The 20,316-nt window shown below is 43.9% G+C and overlaps 1 protein-coding gene across 1 annotated transcript in view; it reads left to right on the forward strand.

Moving 5' to 3' along the window:
- The window catches only part of LOC115098648 (guanine nucleotide-binding protein G(i) subunit alpha-1), a 235,577-nt gene that overhangs the window by 153,889 nt on the left and 61,372 nt on the right, over positions 1 to 20,316 (forward strand). Inside the window, exon 7 of the mRNA XM_029615409.1 lies at positions 9,206 to 9,335. Coding sequence (XP_029471269.1) covers positions 9,206 to 9,335 — 130 coding nt within the window. The remainder of the gene's footprint in view (positions 1 to 9,205; positions 9,336 to 20,316) is intronic.

A 20,316-nucleotide genomic window follows, 5' to 3' on the forward strand; every position in this document is an offset into this window, starting at 1 on the left:
ACTACACCGTACGTCTACCACTACCAGCCAGAGTCCAGACCCAGCTACGGTGGTGGCTACAGATCAGCCACATGAGCTGGGGATCAAGACTTTCCTCCCCAACCTGGACCCTGCTCACCACAGATGCCAGTCTACACGGGTGGGGAGCTCACTGCGAAGAGCTAACCGCCCAAGGGCGGTGGAACGAAGAGGAGGCGGGGTGGAACATCAACCGCTTAGCACGGGCGGTCAAATTAGCCTGCTTGCGGTTCGCCCACAGACTTCGAGACAAAGCAGTCAGAGTGATGTTGGACAATGCCACGACGGTGGCCTACATCAACCGGCAGGGCGGAACCAGAAGCCAGCAGGTGTCCTTAGAAATAGACCCTCTGATGGCTTGGGTGGAAGCAAATCTCCAGGACATCTCCGCCGTCCACATCGCCGGGAAGGACAACACCACGGCAGACTTCCTCAGCAGGGAAAGTCTAAACCCAGAGAATGGAAGCGGTCACCACAGCCTTCAAGATGATAGTGAATCGGTGGGGGACTCCAGACATGGACCTTCTAGCAAGCAGATCCAACGCTCAAGTACCCAGATACTTCAGCCGCAGGCGGGATCCGCAGTCCCAGGGGATTGATGCCCTGGTACAGGCCTGGCCACCGGGGACCCTGCTATACGCCTTCCCTCCGTGGCCCTTGCTGGGCGCAATCATTCACAAGTTTCAGCGGCACAGGGGGCTAGTTCTTCTGGTGGCCCCGGACTGGCCAAGAAGACCCTGGTACGCAGACATGAGAAGACTACTGGCAGGGAATCCACTACCCCTGCCTCCACACAGAGACCTGCTACAACAAGGTCCCATCCTCCACGAGGATCCAGCTCAATTCTCTCTTATGGTCTGGCCATTGAGAGGGCCCACCTGAGAAAGAGGGGATACTCGGGGGCAGTAATAGATACTCTCCTCCGAGCACGCAAGTTCTCCACATCTCTAACATACATAAGGATCTGGAGAGTCTTTGAGGCCTGGTGCGAAGACCACAACGTCAAACCACGCTCCTCTAAATTTCCCATGATTCTGGAATTCCTACAGAATGGACTACAGAAGGGTCTTTCCCTCAACTCCATCAAGGTACAGGTAGCCGCATTGTCATGCCACGGCTCCAGGAGCGAGGACAACAGCATAGCCTCACACCCAGATGTATCACGCTTCCTGAAAGGAGTCAAACACATTCGCCCACCACTAAAGTGGCCAGTGCCCCTGTGGAACCTCAACCTCATCTTGGAGTTCCTAGCGGGATCCGCCTTCAGACCCCTCCGAGGCCTGTCCCTCCGTCTGTTAACCTTGAAGACGGTGTTCCTGCTGGCCGTGTGTTCGGCCCGCCGCATCTCAGAGCTACAGGCACTGTCCTGCCGTGAGCCGTTCCTCAGACTCATCCCGGGGACCATTCAGCTACGCACGGTTCCCTCCTTCCTCCTCAAAGTGGTCTCACACTTCCACCTTAACCAAACCATCTCACTACCTACGATGGATGGTTTGAAGAAGTTGGAAGAAGCCCATAGTCTACGCCATCTCAACATCGGCAGGCTCCTATCCAGATACCTGGAAATGTCGGAACCAGTACGAAAGACGGACCATCTTTTCATCCTTCACAGCGGGAAGAGGCAAGGGGAAGTGGCCTCATGGGCAACCATTGCCTGCTGGATCAAGGAAGTCATCAAGGTGGCCTACGTAGAAGCGGGAAAACCACCACCTCTACAGGTCAAGGCCCATTCTACCAGAGCCCAGGCGGTTTCCTGGGCAGAAACTAGAATGCTGTCACCTGCCGAGATCTGCAGGGAGGCAACATGGTCCTCCATCCATACCTTCTCCAGATTCTACCGTCTGGATGTTCAGGCTCGGGAGGACACAACATTTGCAAGGGCAATCCTAAGTGGGCCACGGCAGCCTCCCACCCAGTTCGGGAGTAGCTTTTATACATCCCGCTAGGAAATGGAGAAATTACTTACCTGATAATTTCATTTTCCTTAGTGTAGACAGATGGACTCAGCATCCCACCCTCGCCTGCCGTTATACATGGTTTTTCAACGAATCAAGGGTAAGCCATGTTTTCATTTACCTAGGGCAACCACCCTGCCGGGTGTCGACGCTTTCCAGTTGAGTACACTGGCGGTCTCCAGCTATAGTCAATCAACCAGTTCAAGTTAATCAAGTTTTTAATGTTCTAACAAAGTTATTTAAGTTAACCATATTAAGTTAATCAATCAGTCAGTCACACATATATCCACAATGCTTTTCAAGGAAGAATACTGAAGAGCTGCACTTCCTGCAGAGGTATATGTACTAGGGGCTGACGTCAGATTGAAATCTGATCCGTCTCCAACTGCTAACGGGAGTACACTATACCCATTGGTCCTGAGTCCATCTGTCTACACTAAGGAAAACGAAATTATCAGGTAAGTAATTTCTCCAATATAGGTTCCCAATTGTAAACTTATTTTCATGCTCTCTCTTTCACATATACAGGCTCTCAATCACACACATTCATGCTATCTCACTCACACACAGGATCTCAAGCACACATGCTTGCTCATTCACTCTCTCCCCCCCCCCCCCCCCCGGAACTAGCGGCAGCAGCAGCCTCCTCCCAACCCTAAACGCCTTCATTTTCAGCCCTTGCGGAGGAGTCCCATCGGCCGTGGTGGTTGACGCTCTTCTTCATTTTCCTCTGAGCCGCGCTGCACATTCTTCAGACCGTTTCTCTCTTCTGTTCTTCGGTCCGATTCTGACCACACTAGCATGGTCTCTTCTTCCTGCGCACGCACCCGATGCTCACCACTTCCTCTTCCGGGGGGCGGGAAGAAGAGACCCTGCCGATGCCGCTGACTCCAGCTGTCTTGCCGCGTTCCGCCCGGGCTGGCAGCATTTTAAGCCTGGGCGGAGGAGGACCGGGGAGCAGCTGGGTCAGCGGGGTACCGGGAAGTGTGGTGACACACCTGCGTGTTCTTGGCGACACACTGGTGTGTCGCGACACACCGGTTGAGAACCACTATCATAGACTATGTGGTGGTGCCCCATTGGTTACATGAGAATGTCTAACTATTTAAACCGAGGTCCATTGTTGAAATGGTCTCTGTTCCTATATTGAAAGAAGCGGGAGACATGCTGTCCCATGTAAGGATTCCAGACTTCGGCCAACAACAAAGATAAATACTAAGTTACATAAATGTTTTTACATTGGATGTATATGTATTGTTTGACGGATGGAACATGAGATGAATTTGAAGGGTATAAATATCCGATAACTTCTTTCATCAACATGTCAACATAGAGTCTCCTAATGAAGTGTGAGACGCGAAACTCAGGCCATTGTCGAGCCAGCTTTATGAAATTGGATTGTCGAGTTTTTGAAACATTAAGCAGCTAAGATATTGAAGAAAAACCCTTACCTTTATTGAAATATATGGATACCCCCTTATTGATGATACTAAGATATTGCTGTTGCAAGTAGGGAGGAATTTTTACACCAAACAATACCGCAAATGATTGATAAGTCCAGGCGATCTTTAAGTTTCCTATTGAGACATGCCGACAGGCTCGCTGATGCGGTATCATATAAAAATGTAAAAATAAAAATATTAAAATTATAAAAATCACATATATAAAAAATTGAAATAACAGAAATGTAAATGACGTACATATTTTGGCATTAGTAGAAACTAATTTACATTATGATTTCCTTTTTCTGACATTTGATTGCATACGACATGGCTCTTTTTTTTTGTTTTTTGTCAAATCAAAGACTACCATGTAATGCTTCAGGCCTCTCTCCACTGCCTCTCCAAACCTGGCCGCCTCAGCCAAGATGTTTCTGAGTGGAGCACCTAGGAGATGTCTTCCTCCACCTCCTCAGTCCCAGTAGCAGCAAGGTCCTCATGCTTATTTTAGGCAACAGAGAGCCCCCAAGCCACAGCCAGCACCCCAGCCAAAACCTGGGATGAGATTTTGACTGGATCATAGAGAGTACATATCCCTGATCAATGCCAGAGGATCTTCCTGTTGTTGGCCCAGTGTAATTTCGGACTCTAGGGTTCTAAGAAGATGCACTACACTTATTGGATATCCCTCCAAATTGTCCTCCAGAACCTGCATGGGGGTTATGCTGCAATTGGGCCATTTACCAACTCTTCTTTTCTCCTCTGTCAGCAGAACATTGATTTCAGTAGCTATTTAGTTGTTTTTGTTTGTGTTACTCTTAATTACTCTGTTCACAACTATAAATCCATGCACACTGTGAGATGAAATGGAGAACACGGAGTGCTATGTTTAATCTTCAATTAGTTGCTTTAATAATGAACAGAGCCTTAGAGTTAAATTTACTTCTCTTCTAACATTAAGATAACTAAGTACCATTCTGCTTTTTAAAATATTTTGTGTTGTGAATGAACTATACTGAGGACAGTGACTTGCATCACTGTTGCAGAGGTCACAGCCTCCAGAGAGATCCTCCTGCTCACCAGCTACAGCATGCAATTTAGACTTAATCCGAAGGAATTGTTAATGTATGTGTTGGCTGGATGAATGTTGTCATATTGTCTAGAGAGAGATTCTTGAGATAGATTAAAGGAAAATAATTAAACACTTTTGATTCCTCAAAAACGAATGTCCTTCAATATGATGGTCTGTGACTCTGATTAAGGGAAAAGGGTAGCCTAATGGTTAGAGCAGTAGGCTGAGAACAGAGAAGCCAGAGTTCAAATCCCACTGATGCTCCTTGATACCTTGGGCAAATCATTTCACCCTCCATTGTCTCAGATACAAACTTAGGAGGTGATTTACTAATGGGCCGAAACAGTAAAGATCGCGGGAGAGCAGGCAAGCGCCTGCTCTCCCGGCGTGCGCACAGGCCACTCTCCTGTGCGCGCGATTCAGTAAGTTAATATATTTAAATTAGGGCATCCCTAGCGCCTCTTTTTGGATAGGAGCGGCGGCTGTCAGCGAATTTGACAGCCGATGCTCAATTTTGCTGGCGTCTGTTCTCAAACCTGCTGACAGCCACGGGTTCGGAAACCGGACGCCGGCAAAATTGAGCGTTCGGTTTTCAAGTTGCGGGCCCATTTTAAATTGTTTTTTTTTTATTTTTAACTTTTTTTAACTTTTGGGACCTCCGACTTAATATCGCCATGATATTAAGTCAGAGGGTGCACAAAAAAACAGTTTTTACGGCTTTTCTGTGTACTTCCCCCTGCGCTGGCAGAAATTAACGCCTACCTTTGGGTAGGCGCTAATTTCTTAAAGTAAAATGTGCGGCTTGGCTGCACATTTTACTTACTGTATCGCGCGGGATTTATTTATTTATTTAAAAGTGTTTGTATACCGTCTTTACAAACAGTGTTTAATCAAAACGGTTTACATAACTAAATAAAAAACAAATGTAAATAAAGATTTAAATTTAAAAGAACATAAAGATGATCAAATTATAAAAGCTCAAAATTACAAAAATATATAATAAAAATAAAAATCTAAAACAATGAATAGTTTACATAAAAAAAATAAATAAATAAATAAAATAAATATATAATAATGTTGTGCCCTGTGTGATGGAGAAGTCGTTATGTTATTTAGTGTGTGATATATGGAAAGCAGATTGAAATAAATGTGTTTTTAGGGATTTTTTGAAGTGTTTGGAGTTGGATATGGATCTTAAAGAGTCTGGTAATGCGTTCCATAAGATTGGTCCAATGACAGAGAATGATCTTTTTCTGGTAATGTCAAGACGGGCCTGTCGTGGTGATGGGATGTCTAAGAGGTTTTTGTCCAGTGATCTTAGATGTCTGGTGGGTTTATAAATCCGGAGAATGGAACATAAGGTAATTGAATTAGGAGTGTAGATGAGAGAGTGTATAATGGACAGGATCTTGAATTGTATTCTGTATTTAATTGGTAACCAATGTAATGATTGAAGTATCGGAATGATGTGATTTTTTATGGAAGAGTTTAAGATACGTGCTGCTGCGTTTTGGATCAGTTGAAGTGATTGACTAATAGGGCCATCAACAAGCATTTGCATGTTACTGGCGCTATTAGTCTCGGGGGGGGGGGGTTGGACGCGCGTTTTCGACGCGCTATTACCCCTTACTGAATAAGCGTCTTGGAGCGCGGCTATAAATGCTGTGCCCTGGTGTGTTTGAACCTGATTAGCTAGGAGTTTACCCATTTTATTGCCATATCTATATAGTTTATGGGAATAATATAATATATCTTGTTGGGTACGCTATGAATATAGCAGTTTAGGGTATACAGTAGATCTCGATAAGTCTGTTTATTTTGGCTAGTGGGTTGAGCGATGAGCCTTCGCTTGGCTTTTTGGACATCAAGTCCTAAATCTATAAGCTGTTTGCTGGCCAATTGTTTTTGCCTGATGACATAGGCTATGATGTTCCCTCTTAACGTTGCCTTACTTGCCTCCCAGAATAGGGTCGGGTCACCCCTATGCCCGGAATTGTGATGGGTATGTTCCTTCCATTTGTCCTGAAGATAGGCCTGAAAACCTTTGTCCTCAGAAAGGTGTGTGGGGAAACGCCATCTAGGTTGTGTTTGTTTAGGGCCGCCCAAGCCAGCGACTACCCAAATCATGGTATGATCGGAACATTCTTCAGGCCCTATTTCCGCTGTCCCAATTTTATTGAAACATTGATGGGATACCATAATATAGTCTATACAGGACATCGAAAGGTGTGCTCGAGCAACATGAGTGTAATTCTTTGTTTCAGGATGTAAAACCCGCCAGGGGTCCACCACCTGTAATTGATGACAGAGATATGGTAAGCCTCTGTTGGCCCCGACCCTTGTATGTGGCCCTGGATTGGATCTATCTAGGCTCGGATCTAACACTTGATTGAAATCGCCAGCCAGTAATAGTAAGCCCTTTCTGTTCAGTGTGACAAGCTCTGCCAGTTTTGTAAAAAAATTGTGCTGGTATTGATTGGAAGCATAAACACTGCAGAGAGTGACCTCTGTGCCGAATAGCTTCCCCGACACAAGAACATACCGGCCCTCGGCGTCAGAGACTACATGAGTCTCCTCAAAGACAGTGTTTTTCCCAATCAAGACCACTACACCTGCCTTCTTATTTAAGGCTGGGGAGTAGTAAACTCTGTCCACCCAATCCCTGGTCAGTTTTTGACTTTCAGCTGCAGATAAGTGCGTTTCCTGCAGAAATGTGATTTTTGCTTTATGTCGCCTCGATGCCTGCAAAACTTTAGCTCTTTTTACCGGAGACCCTAGCCCCACCACATTCCATGATATGCACCTCGGTTTCTCAGCCATATTCCTTGTGTGGATATCTGATAAGGAGATAATGATCTGCTCCTAATTGAACCCACCAGGTGCACCCCCCCAGCCTAGGGGTGCCCCTTTGCCATCCCACACAGTGACCTTCATGGTAGATATGCAATCAGAAAACATCATAACATACATATAAGACAGAAGAAAATGTCTCCATAGAAAAACAGCGACCCTCGAACTCCCACTCCCCCCCCTGAACCCTGTTTCCCCAACAAAACCTACTTCCACTAAATTCCTCCATATAATAGAGGTATGAGACCACTTGTATGTCCCCGGACCGGCTCCCCCACCAGTCCAATAACCAGTAAACCTGCAAAGAAATTGAACATTACATCAAATGTGTGCCAACTGTCCAATCACTAGGAATGGCAAGAAGAAAAACCATGTAACAGGTTGTGGGAAAGGAGATAACTCCATCTTTCCTGAAATCTTGAATGAAACTCCCAAGGTTTCCAGAAGGAAATCATCTTGAATCCAGTGTGCCAGTTATGAACTGGTTCGCCTCATCCGCCGAGTCAAAACTCCGCCAGACTCCCTGGTGTTCCAACCGGAGCCGAGCTGGATATTGAAGTGTGAATTTCATTTTTCTATTGAAAAGATCAGCACATATAGGAGAAATTCCCTTCGCTTGGCAGAAGCTGCTACAGAGTAATCTTGGAAAACCATTATTTTACTGCCCTCATAGGCCACCGTATTACAGCGCCTATATGCTTGAAGGATTTCTGATTTGTGGCCGAAATTCAGAAATCGGGCTATCACAACCCTGGGCTTTGGAGCTTCTGGTTTTTTGATCCCTAATCTGTGTGCCCTTTCAACTGTAACTCTGCCCACCAGTTCCACTAAACCCAGATCTTGCAGGAGCCATGTTTCCAGGATCTTAGCCAGCTCCCTATCAGGTATAGATTCTGGAAGCCCCACAAATCTTATGTTGTTCCTTCGGGAGCGGTTTTCCAAATCCTCGACTTTAGTTTCCAGGGTGAGGACTTGTTTTTGCAGAGTTTGTGTTTCATTTTCCACATCTGCAATTCTCTGTTGTGTGTCAACCACTTGATTTTTAATTTCCTGCAGTGTTGTATTCCCTGCCGTGATTTTATTAGACAGCTCTGAAAAACGAGGTTCTAGGGCCAGCACTACCGCTTGGGTGACTTCCCCAACTAAGTCTGGCTTTTCACTAGAGGAGCCGGGGCTCGGCGGGCCGGCAGCCATTTTGTTTTCGGGTTGCCGACTGGAGATTTTTTCTTTTCTTTGCGGCTTGGCCGCCATTCCGACTTCTCTGCTGGGAAAGAAAATGTCTATCGTGGTTTGCAGAGTCCCCAAATCAGCTGAAGCTGCCACGATTCAAAAGTCAAGCGCATAAAAACAGTGATTTTCGGCAGGGGAGCCGGGAGCACGGTCAGGCTGCAGCCTACCTGCTCATCAGGTCACGTGGTCTCCCCTTTGCTATACTTTTTTTTTTATTGATTTACTGCTAGACACAATCCTTCTTATGCAATAGTGATTGCTATATAAAGCTTTTACCATAAAATATGCCTTGGTCAGTGAATACCTTCTTACAGTTGTGTTGAGTATGCAGCTTGCTTATCCATTACGTTTTGGTCTGTATAATATGTAAACCAATATATGATGATAATGCTATTGAAATGTATATTTCAGATACTGAATTACTAAAGTGCTCAGCCTGGTGGAAAATCCATTGCAGGAGTTGGAACTGGGATGGAACAAGTGAATACATTTCCACTTTACTGTTTTAATTATGCTTCCTGAACAGTAGTGCCCACATTTCCTAAATGTTGTAGTGCTTAATAAAACAGAAGTTGATGGTAAACAAAATTCACAATCTGATGCATACTGAAAAGTCTACCATCATGTTTTTCCTTTTGCAGAATGTTTGATGTGGGAGGACAGAGATCTGAGCGAAAGAAATGGATTCACTGTTTTGAGGGAGTTACAGCGATAATCTTTTGTGTTGCATTGAGTGACTATGATTTGGTTCTGGCTGAAGATGAAGAAATGGCAAGTAGAAAGTTTTATGAAACTTATGGATGTGAAATATGCAGGAAAAAAAAATGTAGAATATTTCTGCCAAATTGTTGTAACCCAAAAGCCATCCATATATTTATTTCTGGTGATAAGCAGGCTAAAATAGCCTTGACATGGGTGATATCCGGTTGCACCGAACAGACTCGTCTCTCCTAGCTATTAAAGCTTATTGAGCATGTGTGGGAGTTGCCTGGTGAACCTCCTCAGTCATTTTTTCTCTGAGCACAAGCATGGACATGTATTCTGTTCAAGATGTTTTTCTTAGCGTCCAGTCAGATGAATCCAGAACAAGTGGGTTATGCACCACTACCAGCAGATGGAGACGGAACAAACTGATGTCACAGTATATATACCCCTGCAGTGACATCAGCTTGCCAGTATTCTCAGTCTCCAGCAGATGGTGGACGTGCATAAGAACATAAGAACACTACTGGGGATTGCTTCAGTTTGAAAAAGGAGAAATAAGGAAAATAAATGCGCCCCACTTTCCTGCAGTGATACCAAAAGGTTCCTTCCCCAGCTGAGAATTCCTGAGGTGATTTCCATTGTCCTTCAGAAGAGTTCCTTGGTCTAGTAGTTAGTTTTTCAGTCGGTGTGGACTTAGCTGTTAAACAGCTGAAAGGCAGTGAGTGCAGGAAGCAGAGCATGATGGTGATTGCATATACCCTCTCCCTGCGAAGGTCAAATATACATACATCAAGGGTTCTAAACACAGGTAATTCTATCAATAGACAATATATCAATACATAACCTATGTATGTGTAGTATTTTATCAATTTTTATTTTAACAATATCAAAAATAATTTAGAAAAATTGTTTCTAATATGACATCAAACACAAGTAAGAAGTTTGTGTCTGGGGTTAATATTTGGTTGTGTGACATTTTGTGACCAGAGAATATATTTACATGAGAAATAAGAATGATTATATAAAAAATTCTTTAGAGATAATATTGTGAAGGAAATTTGTGTTTTTGATTAATTATTTTATAGATGTGAATATTTGAAATAAGTGACCCCTTGAGATTAGTGGCAGTTCAGTGTGAAGTAATCTGATGTAAAGAATGTTACATCTCCTGATGAAACCATGTGGTGAAACAGGAGTCTCTTGTCGGGAAGAAGAATTTAATGGGAAGAATAATTTAACAGAAAAATTTAATCGATAAATTGAAGAAAGTGAATTGGAAAGATTACACTACCGTGGATAAATAAGAAGAAATAAGAAATAAAAGTTTTGGGGGAATGATCAAGTATTGTATTTTAATATTGTTTGTAATTTGTAATATGTGAAATTTGTTGTGTAAAATGTCTTTATAAAGAGTATGAATGGTAAGAGTGGATGATTTTATAGGAATTATATATTGTGTATGATGTCATATTAGAAACAATTTTATAAATTATTTTTGATATTGTTAAAATAAAAATTTATAAAATACTACACATACACAGGTTATGTATTGATATATTGTCTATATACCTTCTCCCCCACAGCCTTAGACTGTCTCTACTCAAGCAGGTAAGGCTGAGCTCAGGTAAGTTAAAAAAAAAAAAAAATACAGAGACAGAGGAGGTGTTTAAAATCATGAGAGGTCTAGAACGGGTAGATGTGAATCGGTTATTTACTCTTTCAGATAATAGACTAGGGGGCACTTCATGAAGTTAGCTTGTGGCACATTTAAAACTAATCGGAGAAAGTTCTTTTTCACTCAACGCACAATTAAACTCTGGAATTTGTTGCCAGAGGATGTGGTTAGTGCAGTTAGTATAGCTGTGTTTAAAAAAGGATTGGATAAGTTCTTGGAGGAGAAGTCCATTACCTGCTATTAATTAAGTTGACTTAGAAAATAGCCACTGCTATTACTAGCAACAGTAACATGGAATAGACTTAGTTTTTGGGTACTTGCCAGGTTCTTATGGCCTGGATTGGCCACTGTTGGAAACAGGATGCTGGGCTTGAGGGACCCCTGGTCTGACATAAGAAATTGCCATGCTGGGTCAGGCCAAAGGTCCCTCAAGCCCAGTATCCTTTTTCCAACAGAGGCCAAACCAGGCCACAAGAACCTGGCAATTATCCAAACACTGAGAAGATCCCATGTTACTGATGCAATTAATAGCAGTGGCTATTCCCTAAGTAAACTTGATTAATAGCCGTTAATGGACTTCTCCTCCAAGAACTTATCCAAACCTTTTTTGAACCCAGTTACACTAACTGCACTAACCACATCCTCTGGCAACAAATTCCAGAGCTTTATTGTGCGTTGAGTGAAAAAGAATTTTCTCCGATTAGTCTTAAATGTGCTACTTGCTAACTTCATGGAATGCCCCCGAGTCACATCTACTCGTTCAAGACCTCTCATGGTCTTAAAGACCTCTATCATATCCCCCCTCAGCCGTCTCTTCAAGCTGAACAGCCCTAACCTCTTCAGCCTTTCCTCATAGGGAAGCTGTTCCATCCCCTTTATCATTTTGGTTGCCCTTCTCTGTACCTTCTCCATCACAACTATATTTCCAGTATGTTATGTTCTTATGAGGGTTTTTTGGTGTAAGGCTTCCTCCTTCCCCTGGTTTCCATGCTCGGTGCGCTGTTCCAAAGCTTGTCTCGCTCTGTGGGAGGTCGAGGGACGTGGGCCGCCTGGCGGGTTGAGCAACCTCTGTAGGCTAGGCCCTGTTCTGAGGCTTTTTCGCTGCATGCTGCTTGGTAGGCTTCAACGGTGTTTTGCGCACTTTCTTTAGGATGTTCTCTACAGGATTGTCAGTTCAGTGTGTGCATCTAGCTATGTGTCCAGGTTGAGCATCCAGTTTTTAGATGTTTAGGCGGACGTAGTAGTTTGTGCATCCAAGTTAAGCGGCACCTTAGTGGCCATCCACTTACATGTGCTTGCAAGTTGAGCGTTGCTATGCTCTTTAAGTTTTTACAGTGCCTAAGTTTGGACGCCGAAGGTAGACGCCTAGAATTTTTGGAATTCTTTAAAAAAAAAAAAAAAAAAAAAAAGCTAGACGCATGCCTCCAGTCGCCAATCAGTGCACTGCTGTCCCAATGGTGCCTATATCTAAGAAACCTAAGCGCCTTTTTCTTTGTACTGCCTGTCATATTTGGGCATCTCAGCCAGAAGTGCCTGCTGACTTCTGTCAGCACTGTTTGGAGGCTTAGGGAGAATTATCTTCCCCTGATTTCACTAAGCCTGGTTCTTCCCAGCCAGATGTAGTCCTGGGTAAAGATGTTTCAGATTTGGCCCCTGATTTTGGAACTCCCCTAATTGGTTCTTCAGCAGGGAAAGGTAGCTCAGTGAGTATGCCTCAAGTATCTCCTGTTCTGGATACTTCTACCTTTTTGTGGGTAGAATTTTTCCAGGGATTGCAATCTTTTCTGAAGGCGCAGTCATCAGCCCTGTCTAATGCTTCCAGGGCAGAGTTGCAAGTGAGAGTACTCTTAGATTGGCAGCGGGACTGCCCGATAGAGATCTAGATGGCACGAATGATGATGCCGATCCTGACTCTTGAGGATGGTGAGATTACTCCAGGATTACAGTTCTTCCATAGAGATGAATTAGCAGCTCTGATTTCCCAGCCCTTGAAAATGCTCAAGGTTCCTGGGACAGATTCCATGTCTTGAGCCAAAGAGAAATCCCATTTTGGTTTCCTTGCGTAAAGCCTTTTTTTCCTCTCTGTGATGGAGACTATTCAAGAATTGATTGATCTTGAGTGGGGTGCCACAGAGGCTAGTTTCAAAGGGGGGGTCTGTTTTTGGAAGACCTGTATCCCTTGGATCCAGTGGTAAGAGTCTTGACGTTTTCCCAAAAGTGGATGCACTTGTGTGTGCAGTCTCCAAGTGGCCCACTATTTCCATGGAAGGAGGAGTGACCTTGAAGGATGGTCATGATAGAAGAATTGAGACTATCCTTAAGCAAGCATTTGAAGCAGTGGCAATGATCTTATAGATCGCTTCTTGTTGTTTCTTGGTGGCTCGCTCTTATTTGCTTCTCTCCAAGGAGGTCGATGACTCTGTGGTGAACTCCAGGGCAATTATGGAACCAGCTGTTGCCTTTTTTAATTCTCTGTTTATTCATTATCAAAGAGATTTCAAGACATACACTCTTGAGAAAGCAAAGTAGCATAGTACAAAAAGTATATAAAAAATAAGTAGAATAATTAAGCATTATAACTAGTCTACTATTTGGGATCCAACAGATAGAATAAAGGAAAAAGAAAATAAAATCATAATATTACAAGACATAGGAACATAACTAGTAGAATAGTAGAGCAGATCATATCTGCGGGATATATATTAATGACGGATGTCATCCTACTAAAGGAGAGTCAGGGGGAACAACCTCAATACCTCTAGATTTGAGCAGTAATTTATCACTTAGGAAATTAGAAAGTTGAGATGGAACAAAAAATATATAACTTAAACCTGTTTATCTGACTAAGCATGTGCATGGAAATTTCAAGGTAAATGTCGTTCCAAACTGTAATACTCTTGGAGGCTTCAAGAGAAACTGACGTAATTTCTTCTGTCTGACGAGAAACATCGGGTTAAACTCTAACTTTCAGTTGGAGAAATGGCTGCAATCGATACTTAAAGAAGAGACGCAATACCCATTCCTGGTCTGATTCAAAAACAAAAGTAACCATCATAGGTTGGACTAAAGCTGTATCAGACATTTCTAATAAGGTGGAAATGTCCAAGTTAGGAGATAAAATGTCTAAGCCTTGTTCCTTGTCCTGTTCCTGTCTTCTAAATGGAGGTAGATAGAAAATGTATTTATTTAAAAACGTTTTTATACCGGCATTAGAGGGTACATCATACCGCTTCACAATTGAACCAAAGGTGGAAAATACATAAAACAGGGAGCTGGGGGAAGGGGGGGAACAATAGAAAGAGGAGGCCGAAAGAGAGTACACAGAGCAGCAATTAGTAATTAAATATCAGGCTAAATAACAGAAACTATCAAAATCTTAGAGGTAGGAGGAACAGCCTCCTCAGGGATTTTAAAGTGTTCAACCAGATATTTCTTGAACATATCTTTGGCTCCCACCTGAGAGAATTTAGGAAAATTTATGAAACGCAAGTTTCTACTTTGGGTTATATTCTCTAGGTTTTCAATTTTAAATTGTAAAGAAGAGTTTTCCTTAATCCAATATTGTTGAACATTGGTGACATGTTGGGAACCTTGCTGTAAATCCCTATATCTTCCTGAATTTTGATTTTAGATTGTTCCAAATTAGAAACTTTATTTTTGACCAAATTTATCCTTTGATTTATCCAACTGATGAGAAATGGAAGATCCCAAATTAGTTATAGCGTCCCAAATGTTCTCTAAGGTGATATTTTGAGGTCTTACCAGATCAGTACTTCAATCTCTCTGTGGTGCAGGAGTTCTGGTTTGGAGGTGTTCCTCTCGTGTCACAAACTCTCCAGCAGGGAGACCGGTCAAGCCCCCTACGGGACCGCCACCAGCAGCAGCTTCAAGAGCTGCAACGTCTCCTGACCCCCCGCTTCAGTATGGGTGTACTCTGCAGAAGCCCCAGCCGACAGGAAGCTGCGGTCTCTGATGGCTGCTGTGTTCGCCGGAAGATCTCTTATCAATTGGAGACAGCGATGTTGAAGAGTTCGGAGAGGGGGCAGCTAAAACCATTTCTGCCTCTTTATCAAAGGATGAGTCGTCTGACTTAGCCACCCATTGGACATGGGCATCCATTGGGCCAGAAGGTGGGGGCTCCAGAGGAACTGCGGGGTAAGATCGTTCCTTCACCTGTCTTTTCCGGGCTGAATGCGGCATCTCAATAGACAAACAAATTTAGAAGTTAGAGAAAAGCAAAGCTGTACTCACGCCAACAGCTCTACAGGTGCCGTCTTGGATCCCTCTCCACCTGCTGCCTTCTTGGCAGATGCGGGCTGTGATTTGGTCCGCACTTCTGCCAGAGGGGTGGCTTCGGTAGTAATGGCCAGGCCTCAGTTAATGCTGAGAACTTTGGCAGATGATGCGACCTTCAAGCCTAACCTCACCAAATTGCCCTTTAAAGGCTCACTTTTATTTGGGAGTGAGTTGGAGAAGCTGGCTAGTAAATGGGACAAATTACTTGTTCCTCATTTTCCGGAGGATAAGAAGCAGACACTGCACTCCTTTACCATGAGAGATTGTGCTAGAGGATCCAAACCTTTTTGACCCAATAAAGGAGTGACCTTTCAGAGGACTTGATCCTTCTATAGGTCTCAGTCCTTTCATTCCTGACAATCCAGAAGGGGGAGGGGTGCAGGCTTGGGTAGTGGAGCCTCCTGAGCTTCCCAATGAAGGTTTGCCAACCCATCCCCAGGAAAAGGAGATTGGGGGTGCCTCTTTCTCTTTTATCAGAGGTGGGTTGGAATTACATCGGATCAGTGGGTCCTGGAGGTGATACAAGAAGGATATGCGATGGAGTTTCACAGTGTTCCTCAGGATATGTTCATTGAGTCTCCCTGCCACACCCTGCAGAAGCAGGCAGTGGAGGGAACATTGGCAAGGCTTCTCAGTCTGAAGGCTCTGGTTCCAGTGCCCATGTCTCAGGAAAATACGGGGCAAGATTCCATTTATTTAATTGTGCCCAAGAAGGAGGGCTCCTTTTGTCCCATCCTGGACCTCAAAGGTGTCTGCGAATGAAGCATTTTTGCATGCAACCCTTATGCTCCGTGGTAATGGTCATGCAGTCAGGGGAATTTCTGACCCCTCTGAACCTGTCCGAGGCGTATCTTCATAGTCCCATCTGACTAGAACATTGTTTTCTGCAGTTCGCAGTTCTGAGATGCCATTTTCAGTTTCGAGCGATGCCCTTTGGTCTGGCCACTGCTCCCAGGATCTTTTCCAAGGTAATGGTAGTAGATGCGGCAGAGTTGAGAGAGGATGAGATCTTAATACATCTGTATTTGAGCGACTGGCTGATTGCAAGTCGCTGGAAGAGAACTGCCTGATGACTTGCTAGGTGATTTCTCTGTTGCAGGAGCTCGGCTAGGTGGTGAACCTAGCCAAGAGCAGTTTTCAGCCTGCTCAATCATTGGAATACCTTGGGTTCTGTTTGACATGAAGCAGGGCAAGATTTTCCTGCAGGAAGCTTGAATTCAGAAGTTGCTATCACAGCTTCGTCTGATGAACACTCTGCATCTGACCGTATAATCCTACCTGCAAATACTTGGCTTAATGGCGGCAACCCTGGAAGTGGTGCCACGAGTGAGGGCGCATATACGTCCTCTTTAGTGCTTCCTGCTGTCTCAGTGAAATCCACAGTCTCAGGACTATTCGATTCGGCTCCACCTGCCGAATGAGGTCTCCTCCCAACTGCAGTGGTGGCTGCAGGTGGATCATCTCAGGAGGGAAGTTTCCCTAGCATCACCAGACTGGCTAGTACTGACAACAGATGCGAGCCTCCTTGGTTGGGGAGCTCACTGTCAGGAGCTGATGGTGCAAAGGCGCTGGAACGCAGAAGTCTGGAACATTAATCGGCTGGAAGCCTGGGCGGTCCAGTTGACATCTTTGCAGTTCAGTGACAGGCTGCAGGGCCAATCTGTCTGGATATTGTCAGACAGTGCAATGACTGTGGCTTACATCAGTCGGGAGGGAGGAACAAAGAGCCAACAAGTGTCGCAGGAAATAGATCAAATTATGGAATGGGCAGACGTTTATCTCCAGATGATCTCAGCCTTGCACATAACAGGAAAAGACAATGTAAACATAGAAGTGATGGCAAAGAAGGACCAAATGATCCACACAGTCTGCCCAGCGAGCTTATGCCAGTATCTGCTGCATTGTGCGGGTTACCACCATGCTTATCTGTTTACCAGACCGTAAAAGTCAGATCCCTTGGATGCTTTTAAAATCCAGTTTCCATTAACTGTTGCCATGAAAGCAGACAGCAATGTTGGAGTTGCATCAAAAGTATCGGACTTAGTGATTAAGGGTAGTAAGCACTGCATCAGCTAGTTACCCCCATGTTTATTTGTTCCACAAATCATAAAAGTCGGGGCCCTTGTTGCTGGCTGAGACCAATTCCCCTTTTCTCACTGCCATTGAAGCAGAGAGCAATGATGGAGATGCATCAACAGCATCAGGCTTAATTGTTAAGGGTAGCAACTGCAACACCAGCAAGTTTTCACCAGTTACCCTATGCACTTTTTTTTTTTTTTTAAATTTCCAAACTCCATTCTTTTGGGTTCCACAGTGTTTATCCCATGCCCCTTTGAATTCCTTGACTGTTTTCTTCTTCACCACCTCTTCCAGAAGGGCATTCCAGGCATTCACCACCTTCTCCATGAAGAAATATTTCCTGACATTGGTTCTGAGTCATCCTCCCTGGAGTTTCATTTCATGACCCCTAGTTCTATTGATTTCTTTCCAATGGAAAAGGTTTGACTATTGTGCATCATTAAAACTGTTCAGATATCTGAAAGTCTGTATCTATCTCCCCTGCACCTCCTTTCTTCCAGGTGTACATATTCAAAACTTTCAGCCTCTTCTCATAAGTTTTCCAAATCTGACCTCTCACCGTTTTGGTTGCTCTTCTTTGGACTGCCTCTATCCTGTCATCCTTTTTGAGATACAGGCACCAGTATTGAACCCAGTACTCCAGGTGGGGCCTCACCAAGGACCTGTACAAGGGCATTATCACCTCTTTTCTTACCGGTTATTTCTCTCTATGCAGCCCAGCATTCTTCTGGCTTTAGCTATTGTCTTGTCACTTTGCTTTACCATCTTCAGATCATCAGACACTAGCACACCAAGGTCCCTCTCACAGTACATGCGCATTCTTTCACCACCCATCACATAAAGCTCTTTTGGATTGCTGCAGCCCAGATGAATGACTCTGTACTTCTTGGCACTGAATACCAGCTGCCAAATCTTTGACCACTCTTCAGGTTTTCTTAAATCACTTTTTATTCTCTACTCCTTCAGATGAGTTCACTCTGTTTCAGATCTTAGTATCATAAGAACATAAGAAATTGCCATGCTGGGTCAGACCAAGGGTCCATCAAGCCCAGCATCCTGTTTCCAACAGAGGCCAAACCAGGCCACAAGAACCTGGCAATTACCCAAACACCTAGAAGATCCCATGCTACTGATGCAATTAATAGCAGTGACTATTCCCTAAGTAAACTTGATTAATAGCAGTTAATGGACTTCTCTTCCAAGAACTTATCCAAACCTTTTTTGAACCCAGCTACACTAACCACATCCTCTGGCAACAAATTCCAGAGATTTATTGTGCGTTGAGTGAAAAAGAATTTTCTCCGATTAGTCTTAAATGTGCTACTTGCTAACTTCTGCAAATAGACAAATTTTATCTTCTATCCCTTCCACAATATCATTTACAAAGATATTAAACAGAAGCGGTCCCAAAGCTGATCCCTGTGGCATTCACTTAACACTGTTCTCTCTTCAGAATAGGTTTAGTTTACCATTACACTCTGTCTCCTGTCAGTCAACCAGTTTGCAGTCCACACTACTACCTTGGCCCCATTCCCAAGCTTCTCATTTTGTTCACAAGTCTTCTATGTGGGACTGTATCAAAAGCTTTTCTAAAATACAAGTTAATCACATTGAGTGCTCTTCCCTGATCCAATTCTCTAGTCACCCAATCAAAAAAAAAAATCAATCTGATTTGTCTGACAGGAACTTCCCCTGGTGAATCCATGCTGCCTTGGGTCAAGCAACCCACTGGATTGAGTTAGTTATCTATCCTTTCCTTCAGCAGAGTCTCTGTTAATTTTCCCACCACTGAGGTGAGGCTAACCGGCCTGTAGCTTCCATGCTCCTCTCTGCTCCCACTCTTGTGAAGCGGGACCACCACCGCTCTTCTCCAGTCTTGCGGCACCACTCCCGTTTCCAGGGATCTATTGAACAGGTCCTTCAGCGGACCTGTCAGCACATCTCTGAGCTACCTCAGTATCCAGGGATGTACCTCATTCGGCCCCATGGCCTTGTCCAATTTCAGTTTTTCTAGCTCTTCCATACATTCTCTGCTGTAAATGGAGTTTCGCCTACGCCTCCCCCATCCACAGTCTTGTTAATTAGCTACGGTTCTTCTCCAGGGTCTTCTTTAGTGAACACCAAACTGAAATATTTGTTTATTTCAGCCATTTCTTTGTCTCTCTCCACCCATTGATCTTTGTCACCTTTCATTTTCACTATATTACTTTGCACCTTTCTCTGATATAATTAAAGAATATTTTGTCACCTCGCTTTGCCTCTTTGGCAATCCTTTCTTCCGCCTGACATTTTACTTTCTTGATTTCTTTCTTCTCCTTCCTCAGTTTCACCAGATAGTCCTCCTGTGTTCCTCTTTTTGGAATCCTTTATATTTCTTGAATGCTGTTCTTTTTGCTTTTATTTTATCAAATTGGTTTCTTATTTTTGTTACTTTTGTTGCCTTTGTAATTGCTCCTTTTAATTTGGCCCACAGTTGTTCCATCTCTCTCGTTTTTTTCCCAGTCTTCTAGTTCTACCTCCATGTACATCCCCATTTTGACAAAATCCTTATTTTTAATATGCAAAACTTGGGTCTTCGTGTGACTTCTCTGTATCAAATTTGCGATATCGAGCCAAACCATTTTATGATCACTGGTGCTGAGGTGGGCACTCACCTGGATATTAGAGATGATATCCCCCGTTAGTGAGCACTAAGTTGAGTATAACTCCCTCCCTCATGGATTCCGTTACCATTTGTTTAAACAGAACCCCTTGCAGGGCATCCACTATCTCTGTACGTCTGGTAGATTCCGCAGAAGGGATTCTCCAATCTACGTCCAGCAGTTTAAAATCTCCAACAATCAACACTTCTCCCTTCATTTCCACCTTTTGGATGTCTTCCACCAGATCTCTGTCTCGTTCTTCCGTTTGAGTCTGAGGCCTGCAAATCACTCCAGTAAAAATGGATGTACCATCATCTATTTTAGGACGGTCCATAATGTTTCTTCTCTACCCCCC

This window comes from Rhinatrema bivittatum, chromosome 9 (assembly GCF_901001135.1).
Source record: "Rhinatrema bivittatum chromosome 9, aRhiBiv1.1, whole genome shotgun sequence".
NCBI classification, from domain to species: domain Eukaryota; kingdom Metazoa; phylum Chordata; class Amphibia; order Gymnophiona; family Rhinatrematidae; genus Rhinatrema; species Rhinatrema bivittatum.